The 15,050-nt window shown below is 45.8% G+C and overlaps 1 protein-coding gene across 7 annotated transcripts in view; it reads left to right on the forward strand.

Moving 5' to 3' along the window:
• The window catches only part of MYO3A (myosin IIIA), a 107,599-nt gene that overhangs the window by 43,759 nt on the left and 48,790 nt on the right, over positions 1–15,050 (forward strand). For all 7 annotated transcript variants that reach the window (XR_007245781.1, XR_007245780.1, XM_048511333.1 and 4 more), the window contains 9 exons: positions 5,833–5,932; positions 6,371–6,487; positions 6,912–7,016; positions 7,105–7,188; positions 7,676–7,878; positions 8,570–8,668; positions 8,841–8,955; positions 11,555–11,681; positions 14,694–14,904. Coding sequence is in view for 5 of the 7 variants with exons in the window: in XM_048511333.1 (XP_048367290.1) it covers positions 5,833–5,932; positions 6,371–6,487; positions 6,912–7,016; positions 7,105–7,188; positions 7,676–7,878; positions 8,570–8,668; positions 8,841–8,955; positions 11,555–11,681; positions 14,694–14,904 (1,161 nt within the window). In the remaining 2 variants the exon portion in view is untranslated. The remainder of the gene's footprint in view (positions 1–5,832; positions 5,933–6,370; positions 6,488–6,911; positions 7,017–7,104; positions 7,189–7,675; positions 7,879–8,569; positions 8,669–8,840; positions 8,956–11,554; positions 11,682–14,693; positions 14,905–15,050) is intronic.

A 15,050-nucleotide genomic window follows, 5' to 3' on the forward strand; every position in this document is an offset into this window, starting at 1 on the left:
AGGAGCGCCAGGAATGACGAGCGCTGAGGGGGCGCGGCAGCGGCAGCGGCAGGACAGCTGCGTTGTCGCTGCCCCTGTAGTGGGGAGTGCCGGGGGACCCCACGCTACTTGGGGAGAGTAGCGCGCAGCAGCAGGTAAGTGGGGAAACGACCAATGGTAGGCGTGGGGAGAAATGTGGACTTACAAGACTGCTGTGCTTCTGCAATCCTGCCTCAGCCTCCTTTTGGCGTTTGATTTCTATAGGCACTACACACTTTGAGGTCATTTTCCATGGCCCCAAGGGGTAATGCTTGCTTTTATCCAGCAAAACCAGAACACACCCAGCTGCCTCCCAATACCAAATACTGCACCACTGACATAGAACTGTGGCCTTCAATTTGTGCTCAGCAAGGTCTATGGTTCCTCCCTGAGTGGCAATCTGTATCTGCACTACGCTGCTGTATATGTTGTCATCCCCCTTTGGGTTCTGTATGCAGAACAGAACTGCATGTCCCTGTTCTATTTGAACTGAGGACATAATTCCATGAGGCACACCTGAGTTTCTTTTGTAGCTACGTCCGGGTAGTGCTTCCCATGCTAAGCCCAGTCTTTGGATGTTGAGCATGTTGCGAAAAAGCCTCCTGCGTGTTTCCCTTCCCTCCTCCACAGTTCACCCATAGAGGAGATTTTTGCTTGCCCTCGTATGGTCCAGTGCATAGCAATTAGATGACTCAAAGTGACACACAAGCAGGGGTTATTCTGTCAAGCATCATCTGGCAAGATCAGCTTGTCTCCTGTTGTCTCATCTGCTTATTTGCGTTTGCCAATCCAGGAAGAATTGTAGCAAAGCATTTGGTTTTGTCGCTCATCCTTTTAGAGTTTGCTGCAATGGTTTTTTACACTGACAGTGAGACATGCACAGATATGCCCAAAGCTAACCGTACAGGCATTCACAGGAAGTGCTTTGAGGAATTCAGTAACATGTAGAAATCATGCGGTGCAATGAAGTGTTAAAGGGCCGAAAGCCACAATAGTGTACGAAGTTAGAGTATGGGACAAGGTCAGTGGATACTACTCGAGGCCTGACTGTGTTAAAATGTTCTTAGGTCACGTCTGAACACAAATGATGCTGCCTTAAACTGTATCAGAACCCTGGTTCTTCAAGGTCAAGTGGAGATCTTTCACATCTCCTCCAGCATCACCTCTGGGTTTGCCCAAGGAATTTCAATGAAAAGTAAACTTGAAGTACTTTGTTGGGAACTCAATTCAGGCACAGAGGAGCCCCCCGTTTGGACTGGGATCGTAACCCAAGCATTCTTAAGCCTCCCCTGATGCAATTTTTCCGACCTGAAATGAGCCCAGGGTGGCACATTCTGTTTTAGGCTGGGAAAGCTGTGTAGTGCTGCAGGACCAGTTGAAATGGGGACCCACACATTCCTGGGAGGTGATTTCCCAGAAGGCAGTGCGCAACTCGCATCTGATTTGAATGGCCTCAAGGTGGACCTGTGGGTGACCAGATCGTGGTCATTCGAGTCAGTTTTGATCGTGAAACCTACTGGGTGAAGTAAGTCCAGCCCCGTTCTCTCAGCCTACCTCATTGTGAATCATGCCGCTTTTCATGCTATTTTGGGATCCATCAAAAATCACTTTTCTGCACTTTGACAATCCAGCCTAAAGAACTCCAGCGGCCTCTTTTTGTTTTGATTGAAAGGAGGTGGGGAGGAAAGAAACGGTGCAGAAGCAATAATTGTCTTGAGTCATGTTGTTGTCGATACAGGTTTCACGAAACAGCCTGTCAAACTGTGCATGACAGTGAAACTGGAGATCTGTTGCAAATATTAATAATAATTTCATGGAATGAAATGGCTGAAGGGGGGTTCTAAGAAATGTTGTGCCTACGATGCCCAGGAGCATCATGGTACCCAGTAATGTCATCTGAGAGACTTTTTAAAAAATCTACAGCCTTTAGTACCCTTTGACGATAAAACAAGCAGAATATTTTGAGCTGTGTTCAGATCTGTCTTTTCATGCAGCTTGTTTGCAGAAAATATAGAAGCTTCCATAAAGCAAAGGTAGATTTCCCTCAAAAAGTGCTTTATGCTCCTGTATGGCTATAAGGGAAGTATGAACAAACATGGCCAGGAAAGGAATGCAGGGTTGAATCCTGAAGATCCTTTCTGTGAGTGGTTGCACATTTCTCTGCTGTGAGGACCCTTCCCTGGATGCAAGAGGCTTAAAACAGCTGGTGAGGGTGCTTTCCTGCAGTGCAAAGAGCCTTCCCTTGATTCATGAGGCTTGGAGGAAGGAGCTGAAGGGAACAAAGGCGTAGCAAGGGAGGAAAGCACCCAGTGCACTGGTGCATTCTCTGGCTCCGCCCTGGAATGCCCCCGCCCCCCAAACACCCTTGCCACACACCCACAGGGGCGTGCAACCGATGCATTGCACACACACACCTGTCCCCTTGGAGCTACACCTCTGGCAAGGGAAGCACCAACACTGTAGGACAAGGATCCAGCCCTCTAGAGTTCTAGAAGGAAAATCCAGGTTAAAAAATGCAGGGGTTTCTCTTAGGTTGCTTCTAAATGGGTTTTGTTTTCCATCTTTGCTTCTGAACTGGAGGGCTTTGTGGGGCGGGGAGTGGAGGGGGGAGCATCCAAACAATGGCATCTTCTGATTGGAGGGGAGGGGGGAGCATCCTCAGTATGCTCTTTCTCAGCTCTGCTTTATTATGACCTTTTGGGAAAGCACGATGTCTAGTCACATTATAACATTGTCTGTATGGAAAAGGTGCTCATTCTCAGAGGTGCCGCCACATTGCTGCCATGTTAATGCCAGTCAGCCCCACATAGTTGCCATTTTCCACATCATACCACTGCAGGGCTTTTTAAAAAAATAGGTATTTTTTTAAAGCCCTTGGAAAGACTTCCATTAGCAGGGCTAATGGCAGTCATGAAGCGCTGATGGCAGGAAATTATGTAGAAAACTTCCACGGGCAACCCGTTGCCTATGTTCTTGCCTCGGCATTTGCAGTAATGATGACAGCCTCAGGCTCCTTCCGCACATGCAGAATAATGCACTTTCAATCCAGTTTCAATGCCCTTTGCACAGTGGTGGGATCCAAAAATTTTAGTAACAGGTTCCCATGGTGGTGGGATTCAAACAGTGGCGTAGCGCCAATGGGGCTGGGCAGGGCACGACGGGGGCGGGGGTGGGCATTCCAGGGCGGGGCATTGCTGAGCAGGGCTGTGGCAAGGACGCCAGTCCTTGGGCGGGAAACGAATGCACGCAGGTTCAGGCTGCCAAGCTCACCGGTGCACTTCCTGCTAGACTGCTTCAAGTTCTGAACGCTACTGCTGAGGAGCGGAGGAGGGGCATAACTAAGGCAAAAATCATGTGGCAAAATCACCAATTAGTAACCTCCTCTCGGCACACACAAATAATTAGTAACCTACTCTCGGGAACCTGTGAGAACCTGCTGGATCCCACCTCTGCCTTTGCAGCTGTGCAGAATAGCAAAATCCACTTGCAAACAATTGTGAAAGTGAACTGAAAATGCACTATTCTGCATGTGTGGAAGGGGGCCTAGAGCGTCCTTGCAGTATAGAGGCAGCTTATTTTCCCCTCTTCCAAATGTTTGTTTTCTACAACCCCGGTGGCCTCATATGATTATTCTTGCAACATTCCTATAGTAATGTAGTAATGTGATGAAAATTTCATCCACTGTAATGGTTTAACACCAGAAATGATAATCTGACCCAAGGTCTTTGACTTCTCCTTGGGTGATGGGAAAGGCATGCATTGAGAGAGTGCAAGATGTCAGTGCATACATATGTCATTCTTGGAGGTGGACATGCGTAGATTTCTTCAAGGTCACCCGTTGATTGGGCAGGCGTAGAAAAGAGGATGACCTTCACGTACTGCTTCGCCAAACAAATTGTCTCCCGAAATATAGATTTGTTTAAAAGGCAGGCATCATTTGCCCTTACAAATCGCCCACAGCTGAATTTGAATACAGTGTCAGCAAAGAAATGCTTTGGGTGCAGAGCCCTTTTGGCCAGTCACTCAGTTTTGACCTTTACTTTAGAACTGCAGAGTGTTTTTAAAAGATGTTTTCATGAATAAAACTGAAATTGTCCAGCAGCCTTTTCCACTTTGTTGGTGTGAAGAAGTGTTACATTTTGCTGTTGTTAAATTGAAGAGCTAGAAACAAACAGAAAGGAAACGTGTATTAAAAAGACAGCAATAGGTCTCCTAGTTAATCAGACGAGTGAGTGAGCAACCCACACAGAGTATTTTATGGGGAGAGAGTATCACCAGAGATAAGCATGTGTATTGAAGATTCAGTCAAATTGGTGCTCACATTTGGTAACACCCGGCCTTGTCTGAGTGCTTTTGTGTTAGCTGTTCCAGAACAAACCAAGGCACTGTAATAGGTCTGACTGAATTATCTATGTGGTAACTTAGTGTCCACAAAGCTCGTGCAGGGGATATGTTTAGCCCATGTTAACTGCTTGCAAAAATAGCATGTAAATTACGCTAAGTCCTTTAAGATTATTAGATCGTTCTGGTGTGGCGATGTGTGCTGACCAATTTGCTGACCAGAAGCTAGAGGCAGGAAGGGGAGAAAGAAAGGCAGTGGCCATCTGCCAGGAGCCACCCTGGAACTCCCTAGGGCCTAGAAGGTACATCGCTCCTAATTGTGAACTTGACAGCTGAGTAGAGAAATGGGGCCACCCTGGGGAAAAGGTACAGATACATCCAGGACCGTTTCAAAGGGAAGAGTGAAGTCTGTCACATTTGTGTCTCACACATCTTCCAAGCAGTTCAGGGAAGTGTACCTGATTCTGACCCCTCCCGTACTCTATGAGGTAGGCTGCTATGAATGAATATAACAGAGTCACTCAATTAATGGAGAAGATTTGAGCCCAAGACCTATCCTAACATTTTAACCACGGTACCACATTGTCTCTTCCCAACTGGGCTTAAAGTAGCCTGCCATGAGGAGTGGGGACAAATGGAGTGTGGCATTAGATGCATATATCAAAACCCAAATTTCCACATTCCCATGTTCTTTCCTGAGGAGAGTGGGGTAAAATGCCTCTTTTCCCATTCTGTCTCAGGGCTGGGGGAGCAGATTCTTCCTATGCATCTGGTGCTATTAGTCATTGTGCTACAGTGCTAAACTCTAGAGGTTCAAGGCAGGAATCTGCTGCATTCAGTCTGGGGTGCAGCTATCTGGCATCATGGTGCTATTGGGAAGCAGGGCTTTCCCAATTGTTCCAGGATTCCCAATAACTCATGGACCCCCAATTTGTTTCTTTTAAGTAGCCACCATTAGGTCAGACTTCTGCTACATGGCTGTAGCGCATCCCTGAAGAGCTCTAGAATAGTGAAAGCCACGCATCCCCTGCTAGGGGTACCTGGCTGTCAAATTGGAATGTGTGTAGTTGTGTGATATCGTGGATAGAGTGCCTGACTTGGGTTTGGGAGATCCAGGTTCAAATAACCATTTTGCATAGAGGGTCATTGGGTGACCTTGGGCCAGTCGCACACTCTCAGCATTGCCTACTTTGCAGGGTTGTTTTGAGAATAGAATGGAAGAGAAAAAATATTAGCCACTTTGATCCCCCATTGGAGGGAAACGTGGAGTTTAAATGAAGTACAATAGAGAATATTTCGATTTTTTTCAGTTTTTCCCTTTTGTTTGGCTGTTCCCGTTTCGAATTTAGTTGAAAGGTTGTAGTGACTCTTTTTAGACTGTTGGCTTTGGGTGCTTACTTTTACCCACGGGAATGACAAGCCCGTGGAATTTGGTTGCTGTGGGGAAAGCCTTCCTTCTCTTTCCATTTATAGATTTGAGCGTATTCATACCAAGAAGGGGAATTATAACAGGTCTTCAGGAGCAAATCAGGAAGATGTAGATGATTTGGCTATGCTGGAAGTACTAGATGAGGTAAGGTGCCCAGTGGCGTGTCTGCCAGAGGGATATGGGGGGGCAATTGACCCTGGGTGCCCCCAATTGGGTCACGTGGGGGGGCACCCGGTGGGCTTGCGGCAGGCTCCCGGCACTCAGTCTGCCCCTACCAGGCTGCTCCTTCAACCGGCAGAGGGGCGACCTGTGGCAGGCAGCCGCCGGCTAAGGTAAGTGGGGGGCGTTGGGGGGGGGGTGTCCGGAGCAGGTGTTGCCCCAGGTGCCATTTTCCCCCAGCACATCTGAGCTAAAAAGATTGCCAGCCCCTGATACAGGGTTGAAGACCCTGAGACCAGCATCAAATCAAGTTAACTGAAAGAGTTCACTGTTCGTTTCCCCATTCACAACATGCAGGGAATTCTTAATACTGTTCATATTTCTAGTAAAACTGGACTCTTGCCTTTTTGTTTTAAAAAACAGAACACGGTTACAGAGCAACTGCAGAAGAGCTACACCAGAGATCAGATTTATGCCTACGTGGGAGATATTCTCATTGCAATCAATCCTTTTCGAAACTTAGACCTTTATTCTACAAAGGTATGAAAATTAATGTGTTTGCCGTGATTTCAAGCTGGATGCTCTTTGGTAAATGATGTGAGGATGTGGCTTTTAGTTCACGTGGGCCGGTTACCCATGAGGCAGCTGCCACGCACTGGCAGCTGGAACGTGTTGGGGCAAGCAATATTAGTTGTTAGTAATGCACGCCAGTCAGTCATCATAGCTGTGACTTGGATTACAAAGGCCAACCAAAATGAAAGGTCCCACGCTGAACAAAATGGAGAAAGTTGCTAAAAGACTCCTTCTTGCTTGGCATGCCATTTTGTTCAGGGCCAGAACTGTCTGACTACTGGTAAGACCTTTCTAAGCTAAAACCAGTCAAATAAGGCTAGAAATGCAAGAAAACAGAACAGCATAGCATAAAATAATAACATAAACATTGTGTCTGTGGTCTCGCCTTTAGCATTCCAAACTGTACATCGGGGCTAAACGGACGGCCAATCCGCCTCACATTTTTGCTGTGGCTGACATTGCGTACCAGTCCATGGTCACGTACAATTCAGATCAGGTAACAGCAGTGATCTGTGAAGCCAAATTTGATACTCCTCTTGACTGTGTAGATAGATGACTAAACTCTCCCTTGCTCTTGCCTTCAGTGTATTGTCATTTCCGGAGAAAGTGGAGCAGGGAAGACCCAAAGTGCCCATCTTCTGGTTCAGCAACTTACTATTCTTGGAAGGGTATGTTTTGAGTAAGACAGTTCCTAAACCCTTTTTTAGATATTTTTTTTTGGCCTCCATTAATCCTCTTGTGGTTTATGTGCTCCCCCATTAGCTTGTCTTGAGATATAACAAGATCCCTGAATGTTGTATAGACAAACTGTTCATTGGACAGAGGAAAAATTCTAATATTTAATTAATTTATTAAATTTATACCATACCCATTCCCCAACCGGAGTTAGGCTCAGGGTGGCTTGGAAACAAATTAAAATATTAGATAGTACAGTAAAACTTTACAAATAAAACCAATAACAGTGCTAAAACCTAAATAATTGTGTTCTCATCAGGAAATTAATCAACGGTTACTTTCTGTTTATCATCAGAGCAAGTATTATGATCCTCAAATAAGAAAATTGGAACACAAAGTACATTGCACTGCCAAAGAACACTTTAATCATTGGCTGCTCTGAGATATTAAATTTTTGACTGCTTCTGTTTTTGAATGTAGGCTAATAACAGAACACTTCAAGAAAAGATTCTCCAAGTCAACAATCTGGTAGAGGCTTTTGGAAATGCTGGCACTATTATTAATGACAATTCCAGCCGATTTGGGAAGTATTTAGAAATGAAGTTTACTTCCTCTGGAACTGTGGTGAGCGCTCAGATTTCAGAGTATCTTCTAGAAAAATCCAGAGTCATCCATCAAGCTGTGTAAGTAAAAGGGGGGACAGGGGGCCATTTCCAAAAAGGAGAGTGGGTGGGTAGCACCAGGTTAATATGGTGAGGCCGCGGGGAGACTGAGTCTGCCAATTCCACTTCTTCACAGTCCACATTTTAGCATAGCAGAAGCCTCTCCTACCAAATAGTCCTAAACTCTTGAAGTCAATGGGCTTAGAAGAGTGTAACTCTGCTTAGGACTGTATAGAAGAGGAGAAGAAGAAGAGTTTGGATTTATATCCCCCTTTCTCTCCTGTAGGAGACTCAAAGGGGTTTACAATCTCCTTCCCCCCTCACAACAAGCACCCTGTGAGGTGGGTGGGGCTGAGAGAGCTCTGAAAAGCTGTGACTATCCCAAGGTCACCCAGCTGGCATGTGTGAGAGATCACAGAGTAATCTGAATTCCCCAGATAAACCTCCACAGCTCAAGCGACAGAGTGGGGGATCAAACCCGATTCCTCCAGATTAGAATACACCTGTTCTTAACCACTACGCCACTGCTGCTCCCCAAACACTTAATGACTAGTGTATAGCCAAACATTTAATGACTAGTGTACATAAGTCATAGGATTTGCTATATGAGTGTTTCTACCATGAATGTCTGAATAGCATCATGGGAGTAGGAGCTGGATATCCTTGGTCCAGTTCTTATTTCATTGTAGTGCCTGCCATTTTGTTGTTTCAGAGGGGAGAAGAATTTCCATATTTTTTACTACATCTATGCTGGTTTGGCAGAGAAGAAGAAACTAGCACATTATAAATTACCAGAAAACAAGCCTCCCAGGTAACATTCTGCTTCTATTGTGTTTATGTTGCTATCCCACTGAGTGTTTCCACATAAACCCAACTAAATATACAAATGGGATCTCTTGCCCAGAATGAACCTTTTTAAACCTTAAAGATATGTTCTGCGCTTCCTTTCAATTTTCCCATTCTCTCTCCCTCCGCCCCTTTAGGTACCTGCAGAATGAACTTCTCAGAACAGTTCAAGATTTCATGAACAACAGTTTCTATAAATCCCAGTTTGAATTAATTGAGCAATGCTTTAAAGTGATCGGTTTTACAATGGAGGTGAGCAAGGGTGATTGTAATTTCTTGAATAAAACAAGTTGTCACATATTTCAAGTCAAAACAAGAGTTAGTAAAATGAAACTTCTGCAAATACTGGTGGTTGATTCTAATCAGGACCCATCTGTTTATGCCTTCAGCAGTTTCATTTGTGAACTTTGCATCTCCATTGTCAGAATCCTTGATTATTCAGTCACAATAGCATCTGGCCACAAGGGGAAAACAGTACCTTCATTACAGTGGGTGGGGAGGGGTGTGTGTGTTGTCCATCAGATCTAAGTTTTCCTTATATTTTGACAGTTAGAAGGCATCCAGGGCAGAAAACATTGTTGTGGAATGATAAAAATAACCTCCGAAGCATTGTAGGACATCTTTCTCTCCAACAGAAAAAGCAGCACGTTCCCACAGTATGCAGCCTATATATTACTTTCTGCCTCCTTCTAACTAAAGGTTGCACATCAAATAGAAAGTAGTGGAAAAGCACTGCCGGGAATAAACGGTAATCATGCCCTACTGGACAGATCGAGCCATATTTACACTTACTGGAAAAGGGCATGAAAAATGTCAGTTCTGATACACGTAACCCAGTGTCATAACAAAAGTCAACACAATCTTTTCAGAAATGCTGAGAATAATTTTAGCATTTGGCACATTGTGCTATTGCCTTGTTCTTTTTTTAATTTCCTTTTTCTCGTGGTAACCCCAAACCCAACAAATTACAGTGTTTGGCTAGGATCACTGCTAGGTTAGCCCATGTGCTTGCACTCAGCCTGTGAAGGATTAAAAAAATAAAAACTTCTGTGAACAGTTCCCTCTCCAACACAGGAGCCCTCAGTGGTGTAGCTGTTGGACTTTCAGACTAGGACTTTGTAGACCCAAGACCAAACCCTCCCTCAGCCATAAACTCTCTGCATGGCATTGGGTCAGTCACTCTCTCTCAAACTACTTCATGGGCTTTTATAAAGATAAAATGACAAAAGAGGAGGACCGATTGCAGCTCCGTGGGCTTAAAGATAACTAGCAGTAAAGCTCATTGTGAGGGAAGATGCAGTAGACCCTAGCAAAGGGGGGGGGCGAGCAATCATTTCCCCTGCAGTGGGCTTTACTGGGGCTATAGTGCCCCCCACACCCCGTTCCTGGTGCGATGCTTCCCACTTACCTGGACCTGAGTCTGTGGCTTGAGGTGGGGGGAGTGGGGGGAGTGGGGGAAGGCATGGCTAAGGGTGGTGGAGTGTGGAAAGGTGAGGTTTGGATGGGGGCAGGGTGAGAAGGAATGGCTTGAGGTGGGGGAGAGTTAAAAATGAGGCTTGGGGGAGGGGAGGGTGGAATGGGAAGCTTGGGCTGGGAGGAATTGGGAGGGTGTTAGCTGGCCCAGTGGATTATCAGGTCCAAGGTGCTGCTTCCCCACCAGCCAGGCTGGGCATTTGAGGGTTGAATGAGAGGAACCGGGAGGGTGTGGGTGGGCTAGGTGGAGCAACGGGTGCCAAAGTGCCACTGTCCCACCGGCCGAGCTGGGCTTTGGGGGCTTGTGCGAGGGTGGGGGGAACTGAGAGGGTGTTGGCGCATTTGGTGGAAAGCGGGCATCAAGGTGCCACTGCCTTGGTGAGATGACTCTTCAAAGATGATAGACAACAGAGGCAACTGGAATGTAACTTGACACAAGAAACTCTGTGGCAGTGATTTTGGCAGGCCGGTTGGGTGAGTCTGCTGAGTTTCCAAAAGCATCAGCTGCTAGGCCAGGGATCTGCAACTTGCAGCTCTCCAGATGTTCATGGACTACAAATCCCATCAGCCCCTGCCAACATGGCCAATTGCCCATGCTGGCAGGGGCTGATGGGAATTGTAGTCCATGAACATCTGGAGAGCCACAGGTTGCAGACCCCTATGCTAGACAGTCAAGATGGTGTTGGCCACTCATGCAGTAGGTAAATCTGCTTCAGACCAGTATGATTCAGTTGTCAGAGACAATTGGATTTGGGAGACCTGGGTGCAAAATGGCACCATAGGCTTGGACTCATTGTGTTGTCCTGAGAATTCACTTTCAGCCCTTTGAGAGTCCTACACTGCAATCCTAAACAGTGCAATCCTAATCAGAGTTACTCCAGTCTACGCCATTGAAATGAATGGGAATCTTATGGAGTAACTCTCTTTTGAATTGAATTCTATGCCCTTTAAAGCCAGTGGACCTAGGCAGGCATAACTTTGCTTTAGAGAGTTTACAGCCACTTTTGTTCCTCCCAGGATGGCTGTTAAATGATAAAAGATTCGAAAGCTACACACACATCTGGGAGTAACAAAGTAGAATTTGTTTCTGAGTTAACCTTGACCATTTACCTAAATAGGGTTGAGATAGTTTAATGGGTGGCATTTATACTACAGCTCAGGCTGACTTCTAACCACGTAACCTTCAGTCTAAATATTTTCTCATCCTAAGTGTGTTGTAAGGAGAGGTGAAAGCAAACTGATGCAGCCAGTGATAAAATGCCGATTCTCGGCACCTGCTCTCAATATGAAAATGAGGAAAGGTTAGTATAATGTTTGCAGCCCGAGGCACCAATTACAAGACTATAATTGCCATGTTTTTTGTGCATCTGTCTTTCAGGAACTGGGGAGCGTGTACAGCATACTGGCTGCCATTTTAAACGTGGGCAATATTGAGTTCTCCTCGGTGGTAACGGAACACATGATTGACAAGAGCATCATTTGCAATCTTACGCCTCTTGAGAATTGTGAGTTTCCCTTCCTTTTTGCACGTAATTAAATGCCTTTTGTGATCATGTGAGCTGTCTAGTTAATTATAAACCATGGAGTTATCTGCGTGTCCGAGAAATCTATGGCGCTCCAAGAGACCTGGGTCTGGCACACATTTTGGGGTGAATATGTCCTTCTTTGTGGATCTCTGTATGCTTAAGATCAGCAGGTCATGCTTTGGAGTCCATCTGGCCAAGTTAAATCTTTGTACTAGTCCCCAAAAGTTTGACATTTACTTTAAAGAGAAAGCCTTACTACATTCCCCATCTGCTCCTGCAGGATTTTAGAAAGAAGACTGAAAATTAAGGCACATTTGTGTGGCATCCATGTTGAGACCTCCCAGTATTTTCTTTAATGTTAAAAACCAACTGTAGGAGACCTCAGTTTTGATTGGAATTAAATGGTGTGAGAGGAATTTAAATCTTTCCACATCCTAGTGTTTTTTTAATGATAGAAAGCACACACCCTCGTGCACACACACACACACACACACACACAACTGTGGTTAGTCATGGGGGGGTGGCAAAAAGACAGTCACCTGTACTGTACTTCTTTTTTCTCTCTTACTGCAGTTATCTTACTGAGAGCCAGCATGGTGTAGTGGTTAAGAGCAGGTGGATTCTAATCTGGAGAGCCAGGTTTGATTCCTCACTCTTCCACCTGAGTGGCGGAGGCTTATCTGGTGAACCAGATGTGTTTCTGCACTCCTACATTCCTGCTGGGTGACCTTGGGCTAGTCACAGTTCTTCAGAGCTGTCTCAGCCCCACCTACCTCACAAGGTGTCTCCTGTGGGGAGAGGAAGGAAAAGAAGCTTGTAAGCCCCTTTGAGTCTCCTTACAGGAGAGAAAGGTGGGGTATAAATCCAAACTCCTCTTCTTCTTCTAATGGCACCTCCAGGTGTGTGTATGTTAGTTAGCTGACTAGTATGTGTACTGCATACTTTTCTCCCTAAGAGGAAGACAAATATCTTAGAACAAATGAAATATAATACAATTCAGTTGACATATTCAGTTGAAATATGCAATTTCAGAAATTGCAGAACACTTTAATTGAATCCCAATCAGCTTTGTTGAAATAGTGGGTACGCTGATTAGACTGTTAGAATCTGGGACATCCTTGCAGAGGCGTAGCTGGGCCAAACTGCTCCCGGTGCGCATGCTACATTTTCCACCACCACCCATCCCGCCCCCCCCCCCTCCGCGGTGCCCCTGCCCCCGCGTCGCCCCCCTCTCCCCTTCTCCCTTCCCCCACTTACCTTAGTGGCTTAGTTCCTTTCCTTTTTCAAAACTTTTTCAAGCTGCAAAAGGCCTGTTCTCAGTAAAAACTGCCTGAGGAACTATACTTCCCAGGAGACCTTGTGAGCCCCAAGGTCTCCTGGGAATTGTAGTTCTGCCAACAGTATAGTTACTCAACTGAGAGGATTATTATACTAGGAACATCTTAGGCCCTTTCCCCACTTACCTTAAGGCCCGGGCTACTCTCCGTAAGTAGCGCGGGGTCCCACTGCACTCCCCACGTCAGGGGCGGCAACAGCGCATACGCCTTATCGCTGCCGCTTTTATGCGCCCGCCTTTGTGCGCGTTTTAGTATCCCTTTTTGGCGCTGGCGAAAATGGTGCCTTTGGATGACCGCGTGCAGAGCGCGGGGTCGTGGGGATGCCTGGGCGCGCACCAGGGATGCTGCGCGCTCAGAGCAGCGTGCACCGACAGCAGGAGAAGTGGGGAAAGGCCCATAGACTTCTAGACTTAGATGGCACATCCATAGTTAATTACATGGTTTATTAGTAAATTTCTGTCTCCATATTCTATAGAATCATGGACCACAAGGGCCATCAAGTCCAACCCCCTGCCATTCAGGAATTCATGATCAAAGCACCCTTGACAGATGGCCATCCAGCCTCTGTTTAAAAACTTTCCAAGAAGGAGACTCTACCATCCTCCTAGGAAGTGCATTCTACTGTTGAACAGCCTTTTCTGTCAGGAAGTTCTTCCTAATGTTTAGGTGGAATTTCTTTTTCCTGCTCCTTGAATCCATTACTCCTTGTCCTAGTTTCTGGAGCTGCAGAAAACAAGCTTGCTCCCTTTTCAGATATTTAAACCTGGCTATCATGTCACCCCTTAATCTTCTTTTCTCCAGACTAAACATACCCAGCTCCCTAAGCCTCTCCTCATAGAGCATGGAATCCAAACCTTTTACTATTTTGGTTGCCCTCCTCTGGACTCATTCCAGCTTGTCATTATCCTTCTTGCGGTGTCTAGAATTGCGCACAGTATTCCAGGTGATGTCTGACCAGTGCAGAATAGAGTGGTACTATAATATCCCTCCATCTAGACACTATAGTCCTATTGAAACAACCCAGAATTGCATTGGCTTTCTTGGCTGCCACATCACACTGCTGACTCATGTTCAGTTTGCGGTCAACTGAGACTCCTCTTTCACATGTGCTGTGTTAAGCCAGGTGTCACCCATCTTATATCTGTGCATTTCATTTTTTTCTGCTAAGTTTAGTATCGTACATTTATCTCTGTTGAAATTCATTTGGTTAGTTTTGACCCAGCTGTCTAATCTGTCCGGGTCATTTTGAATTCTGACCATGTCTTCTGGGGTATTAGCTAGCCCTCCTAATGTGGTGTCACCTGCAAATTTGATTAACATGCCCTCTATTCCATCATCCAAGTCCTTGATAAAAAATATTGAGTAGCACCGGGTCCAGAAGGACCCCGTGGCACCCCACTGGTCACTTCTCTCCAGGGTGAAGATGAGCCACTGGTGAGCCATTGGTGAGTTAGAGAACTTCCCTCTTGCTGCAGTATAATGAAAGCACAAGTAGGAATTAAAAACATGTACTATCTCTATCCTGATTTTGTTTACCTTGATCCACATGGTTGAAGTATAGGGCAAGCTTATGAAGCCTTGTCCATAGGAATGGTTTCTTTTCTTGAAAAGTAGGAGTGAAATCTGAACACAGTGTCATTTCTTTGTTTTCCAGCGGCCTCCTTGCTGTGTATTCAGGCAGATGAATTGCAAGAAGCTCTCACCTCGCACTGTGTGGTGACCCGAGGGGAAACCATTATACGCCCAAATACAATGGAAAAGGCAACAGACGTAAGAGATGCCACTGCCAAAGCGCTGTATGGGCGTCTCTTCAGTTGGATAGTCAATCGCATCAATGTGTTGCTCAAGCCAGATACATGTTTAAGGTAAGGTTGTGCTGAACAAGAGGATTCAACTGGTTCTGGTGGGTTTTCCGGGCTGTGTGGCCATGGTCTGTAACAGTGTGTAACAGACTTCCCTCTGTGATACACCTCTGAAGATGCCAGCCACAGATGCAGGCGAAATGTTAGGA

The sequence above is a fragment of the Sphaerodactylus townsendi genome, linkage group LG11 (assembly GCF_021028975.2).
Source record: "Sphaerodactylus townsendi isolate TG3544 linkage group LG11, MPM_Stown_v2.3, whole genome shotgun sequence".
Lineage (NCBI taxonomy): Eukaryota > Metazoa > Chordata > Lepidosauria > Squamata > Sphaerodactylidae > Sphaerodactylus > Sphaerodactylus townsendi.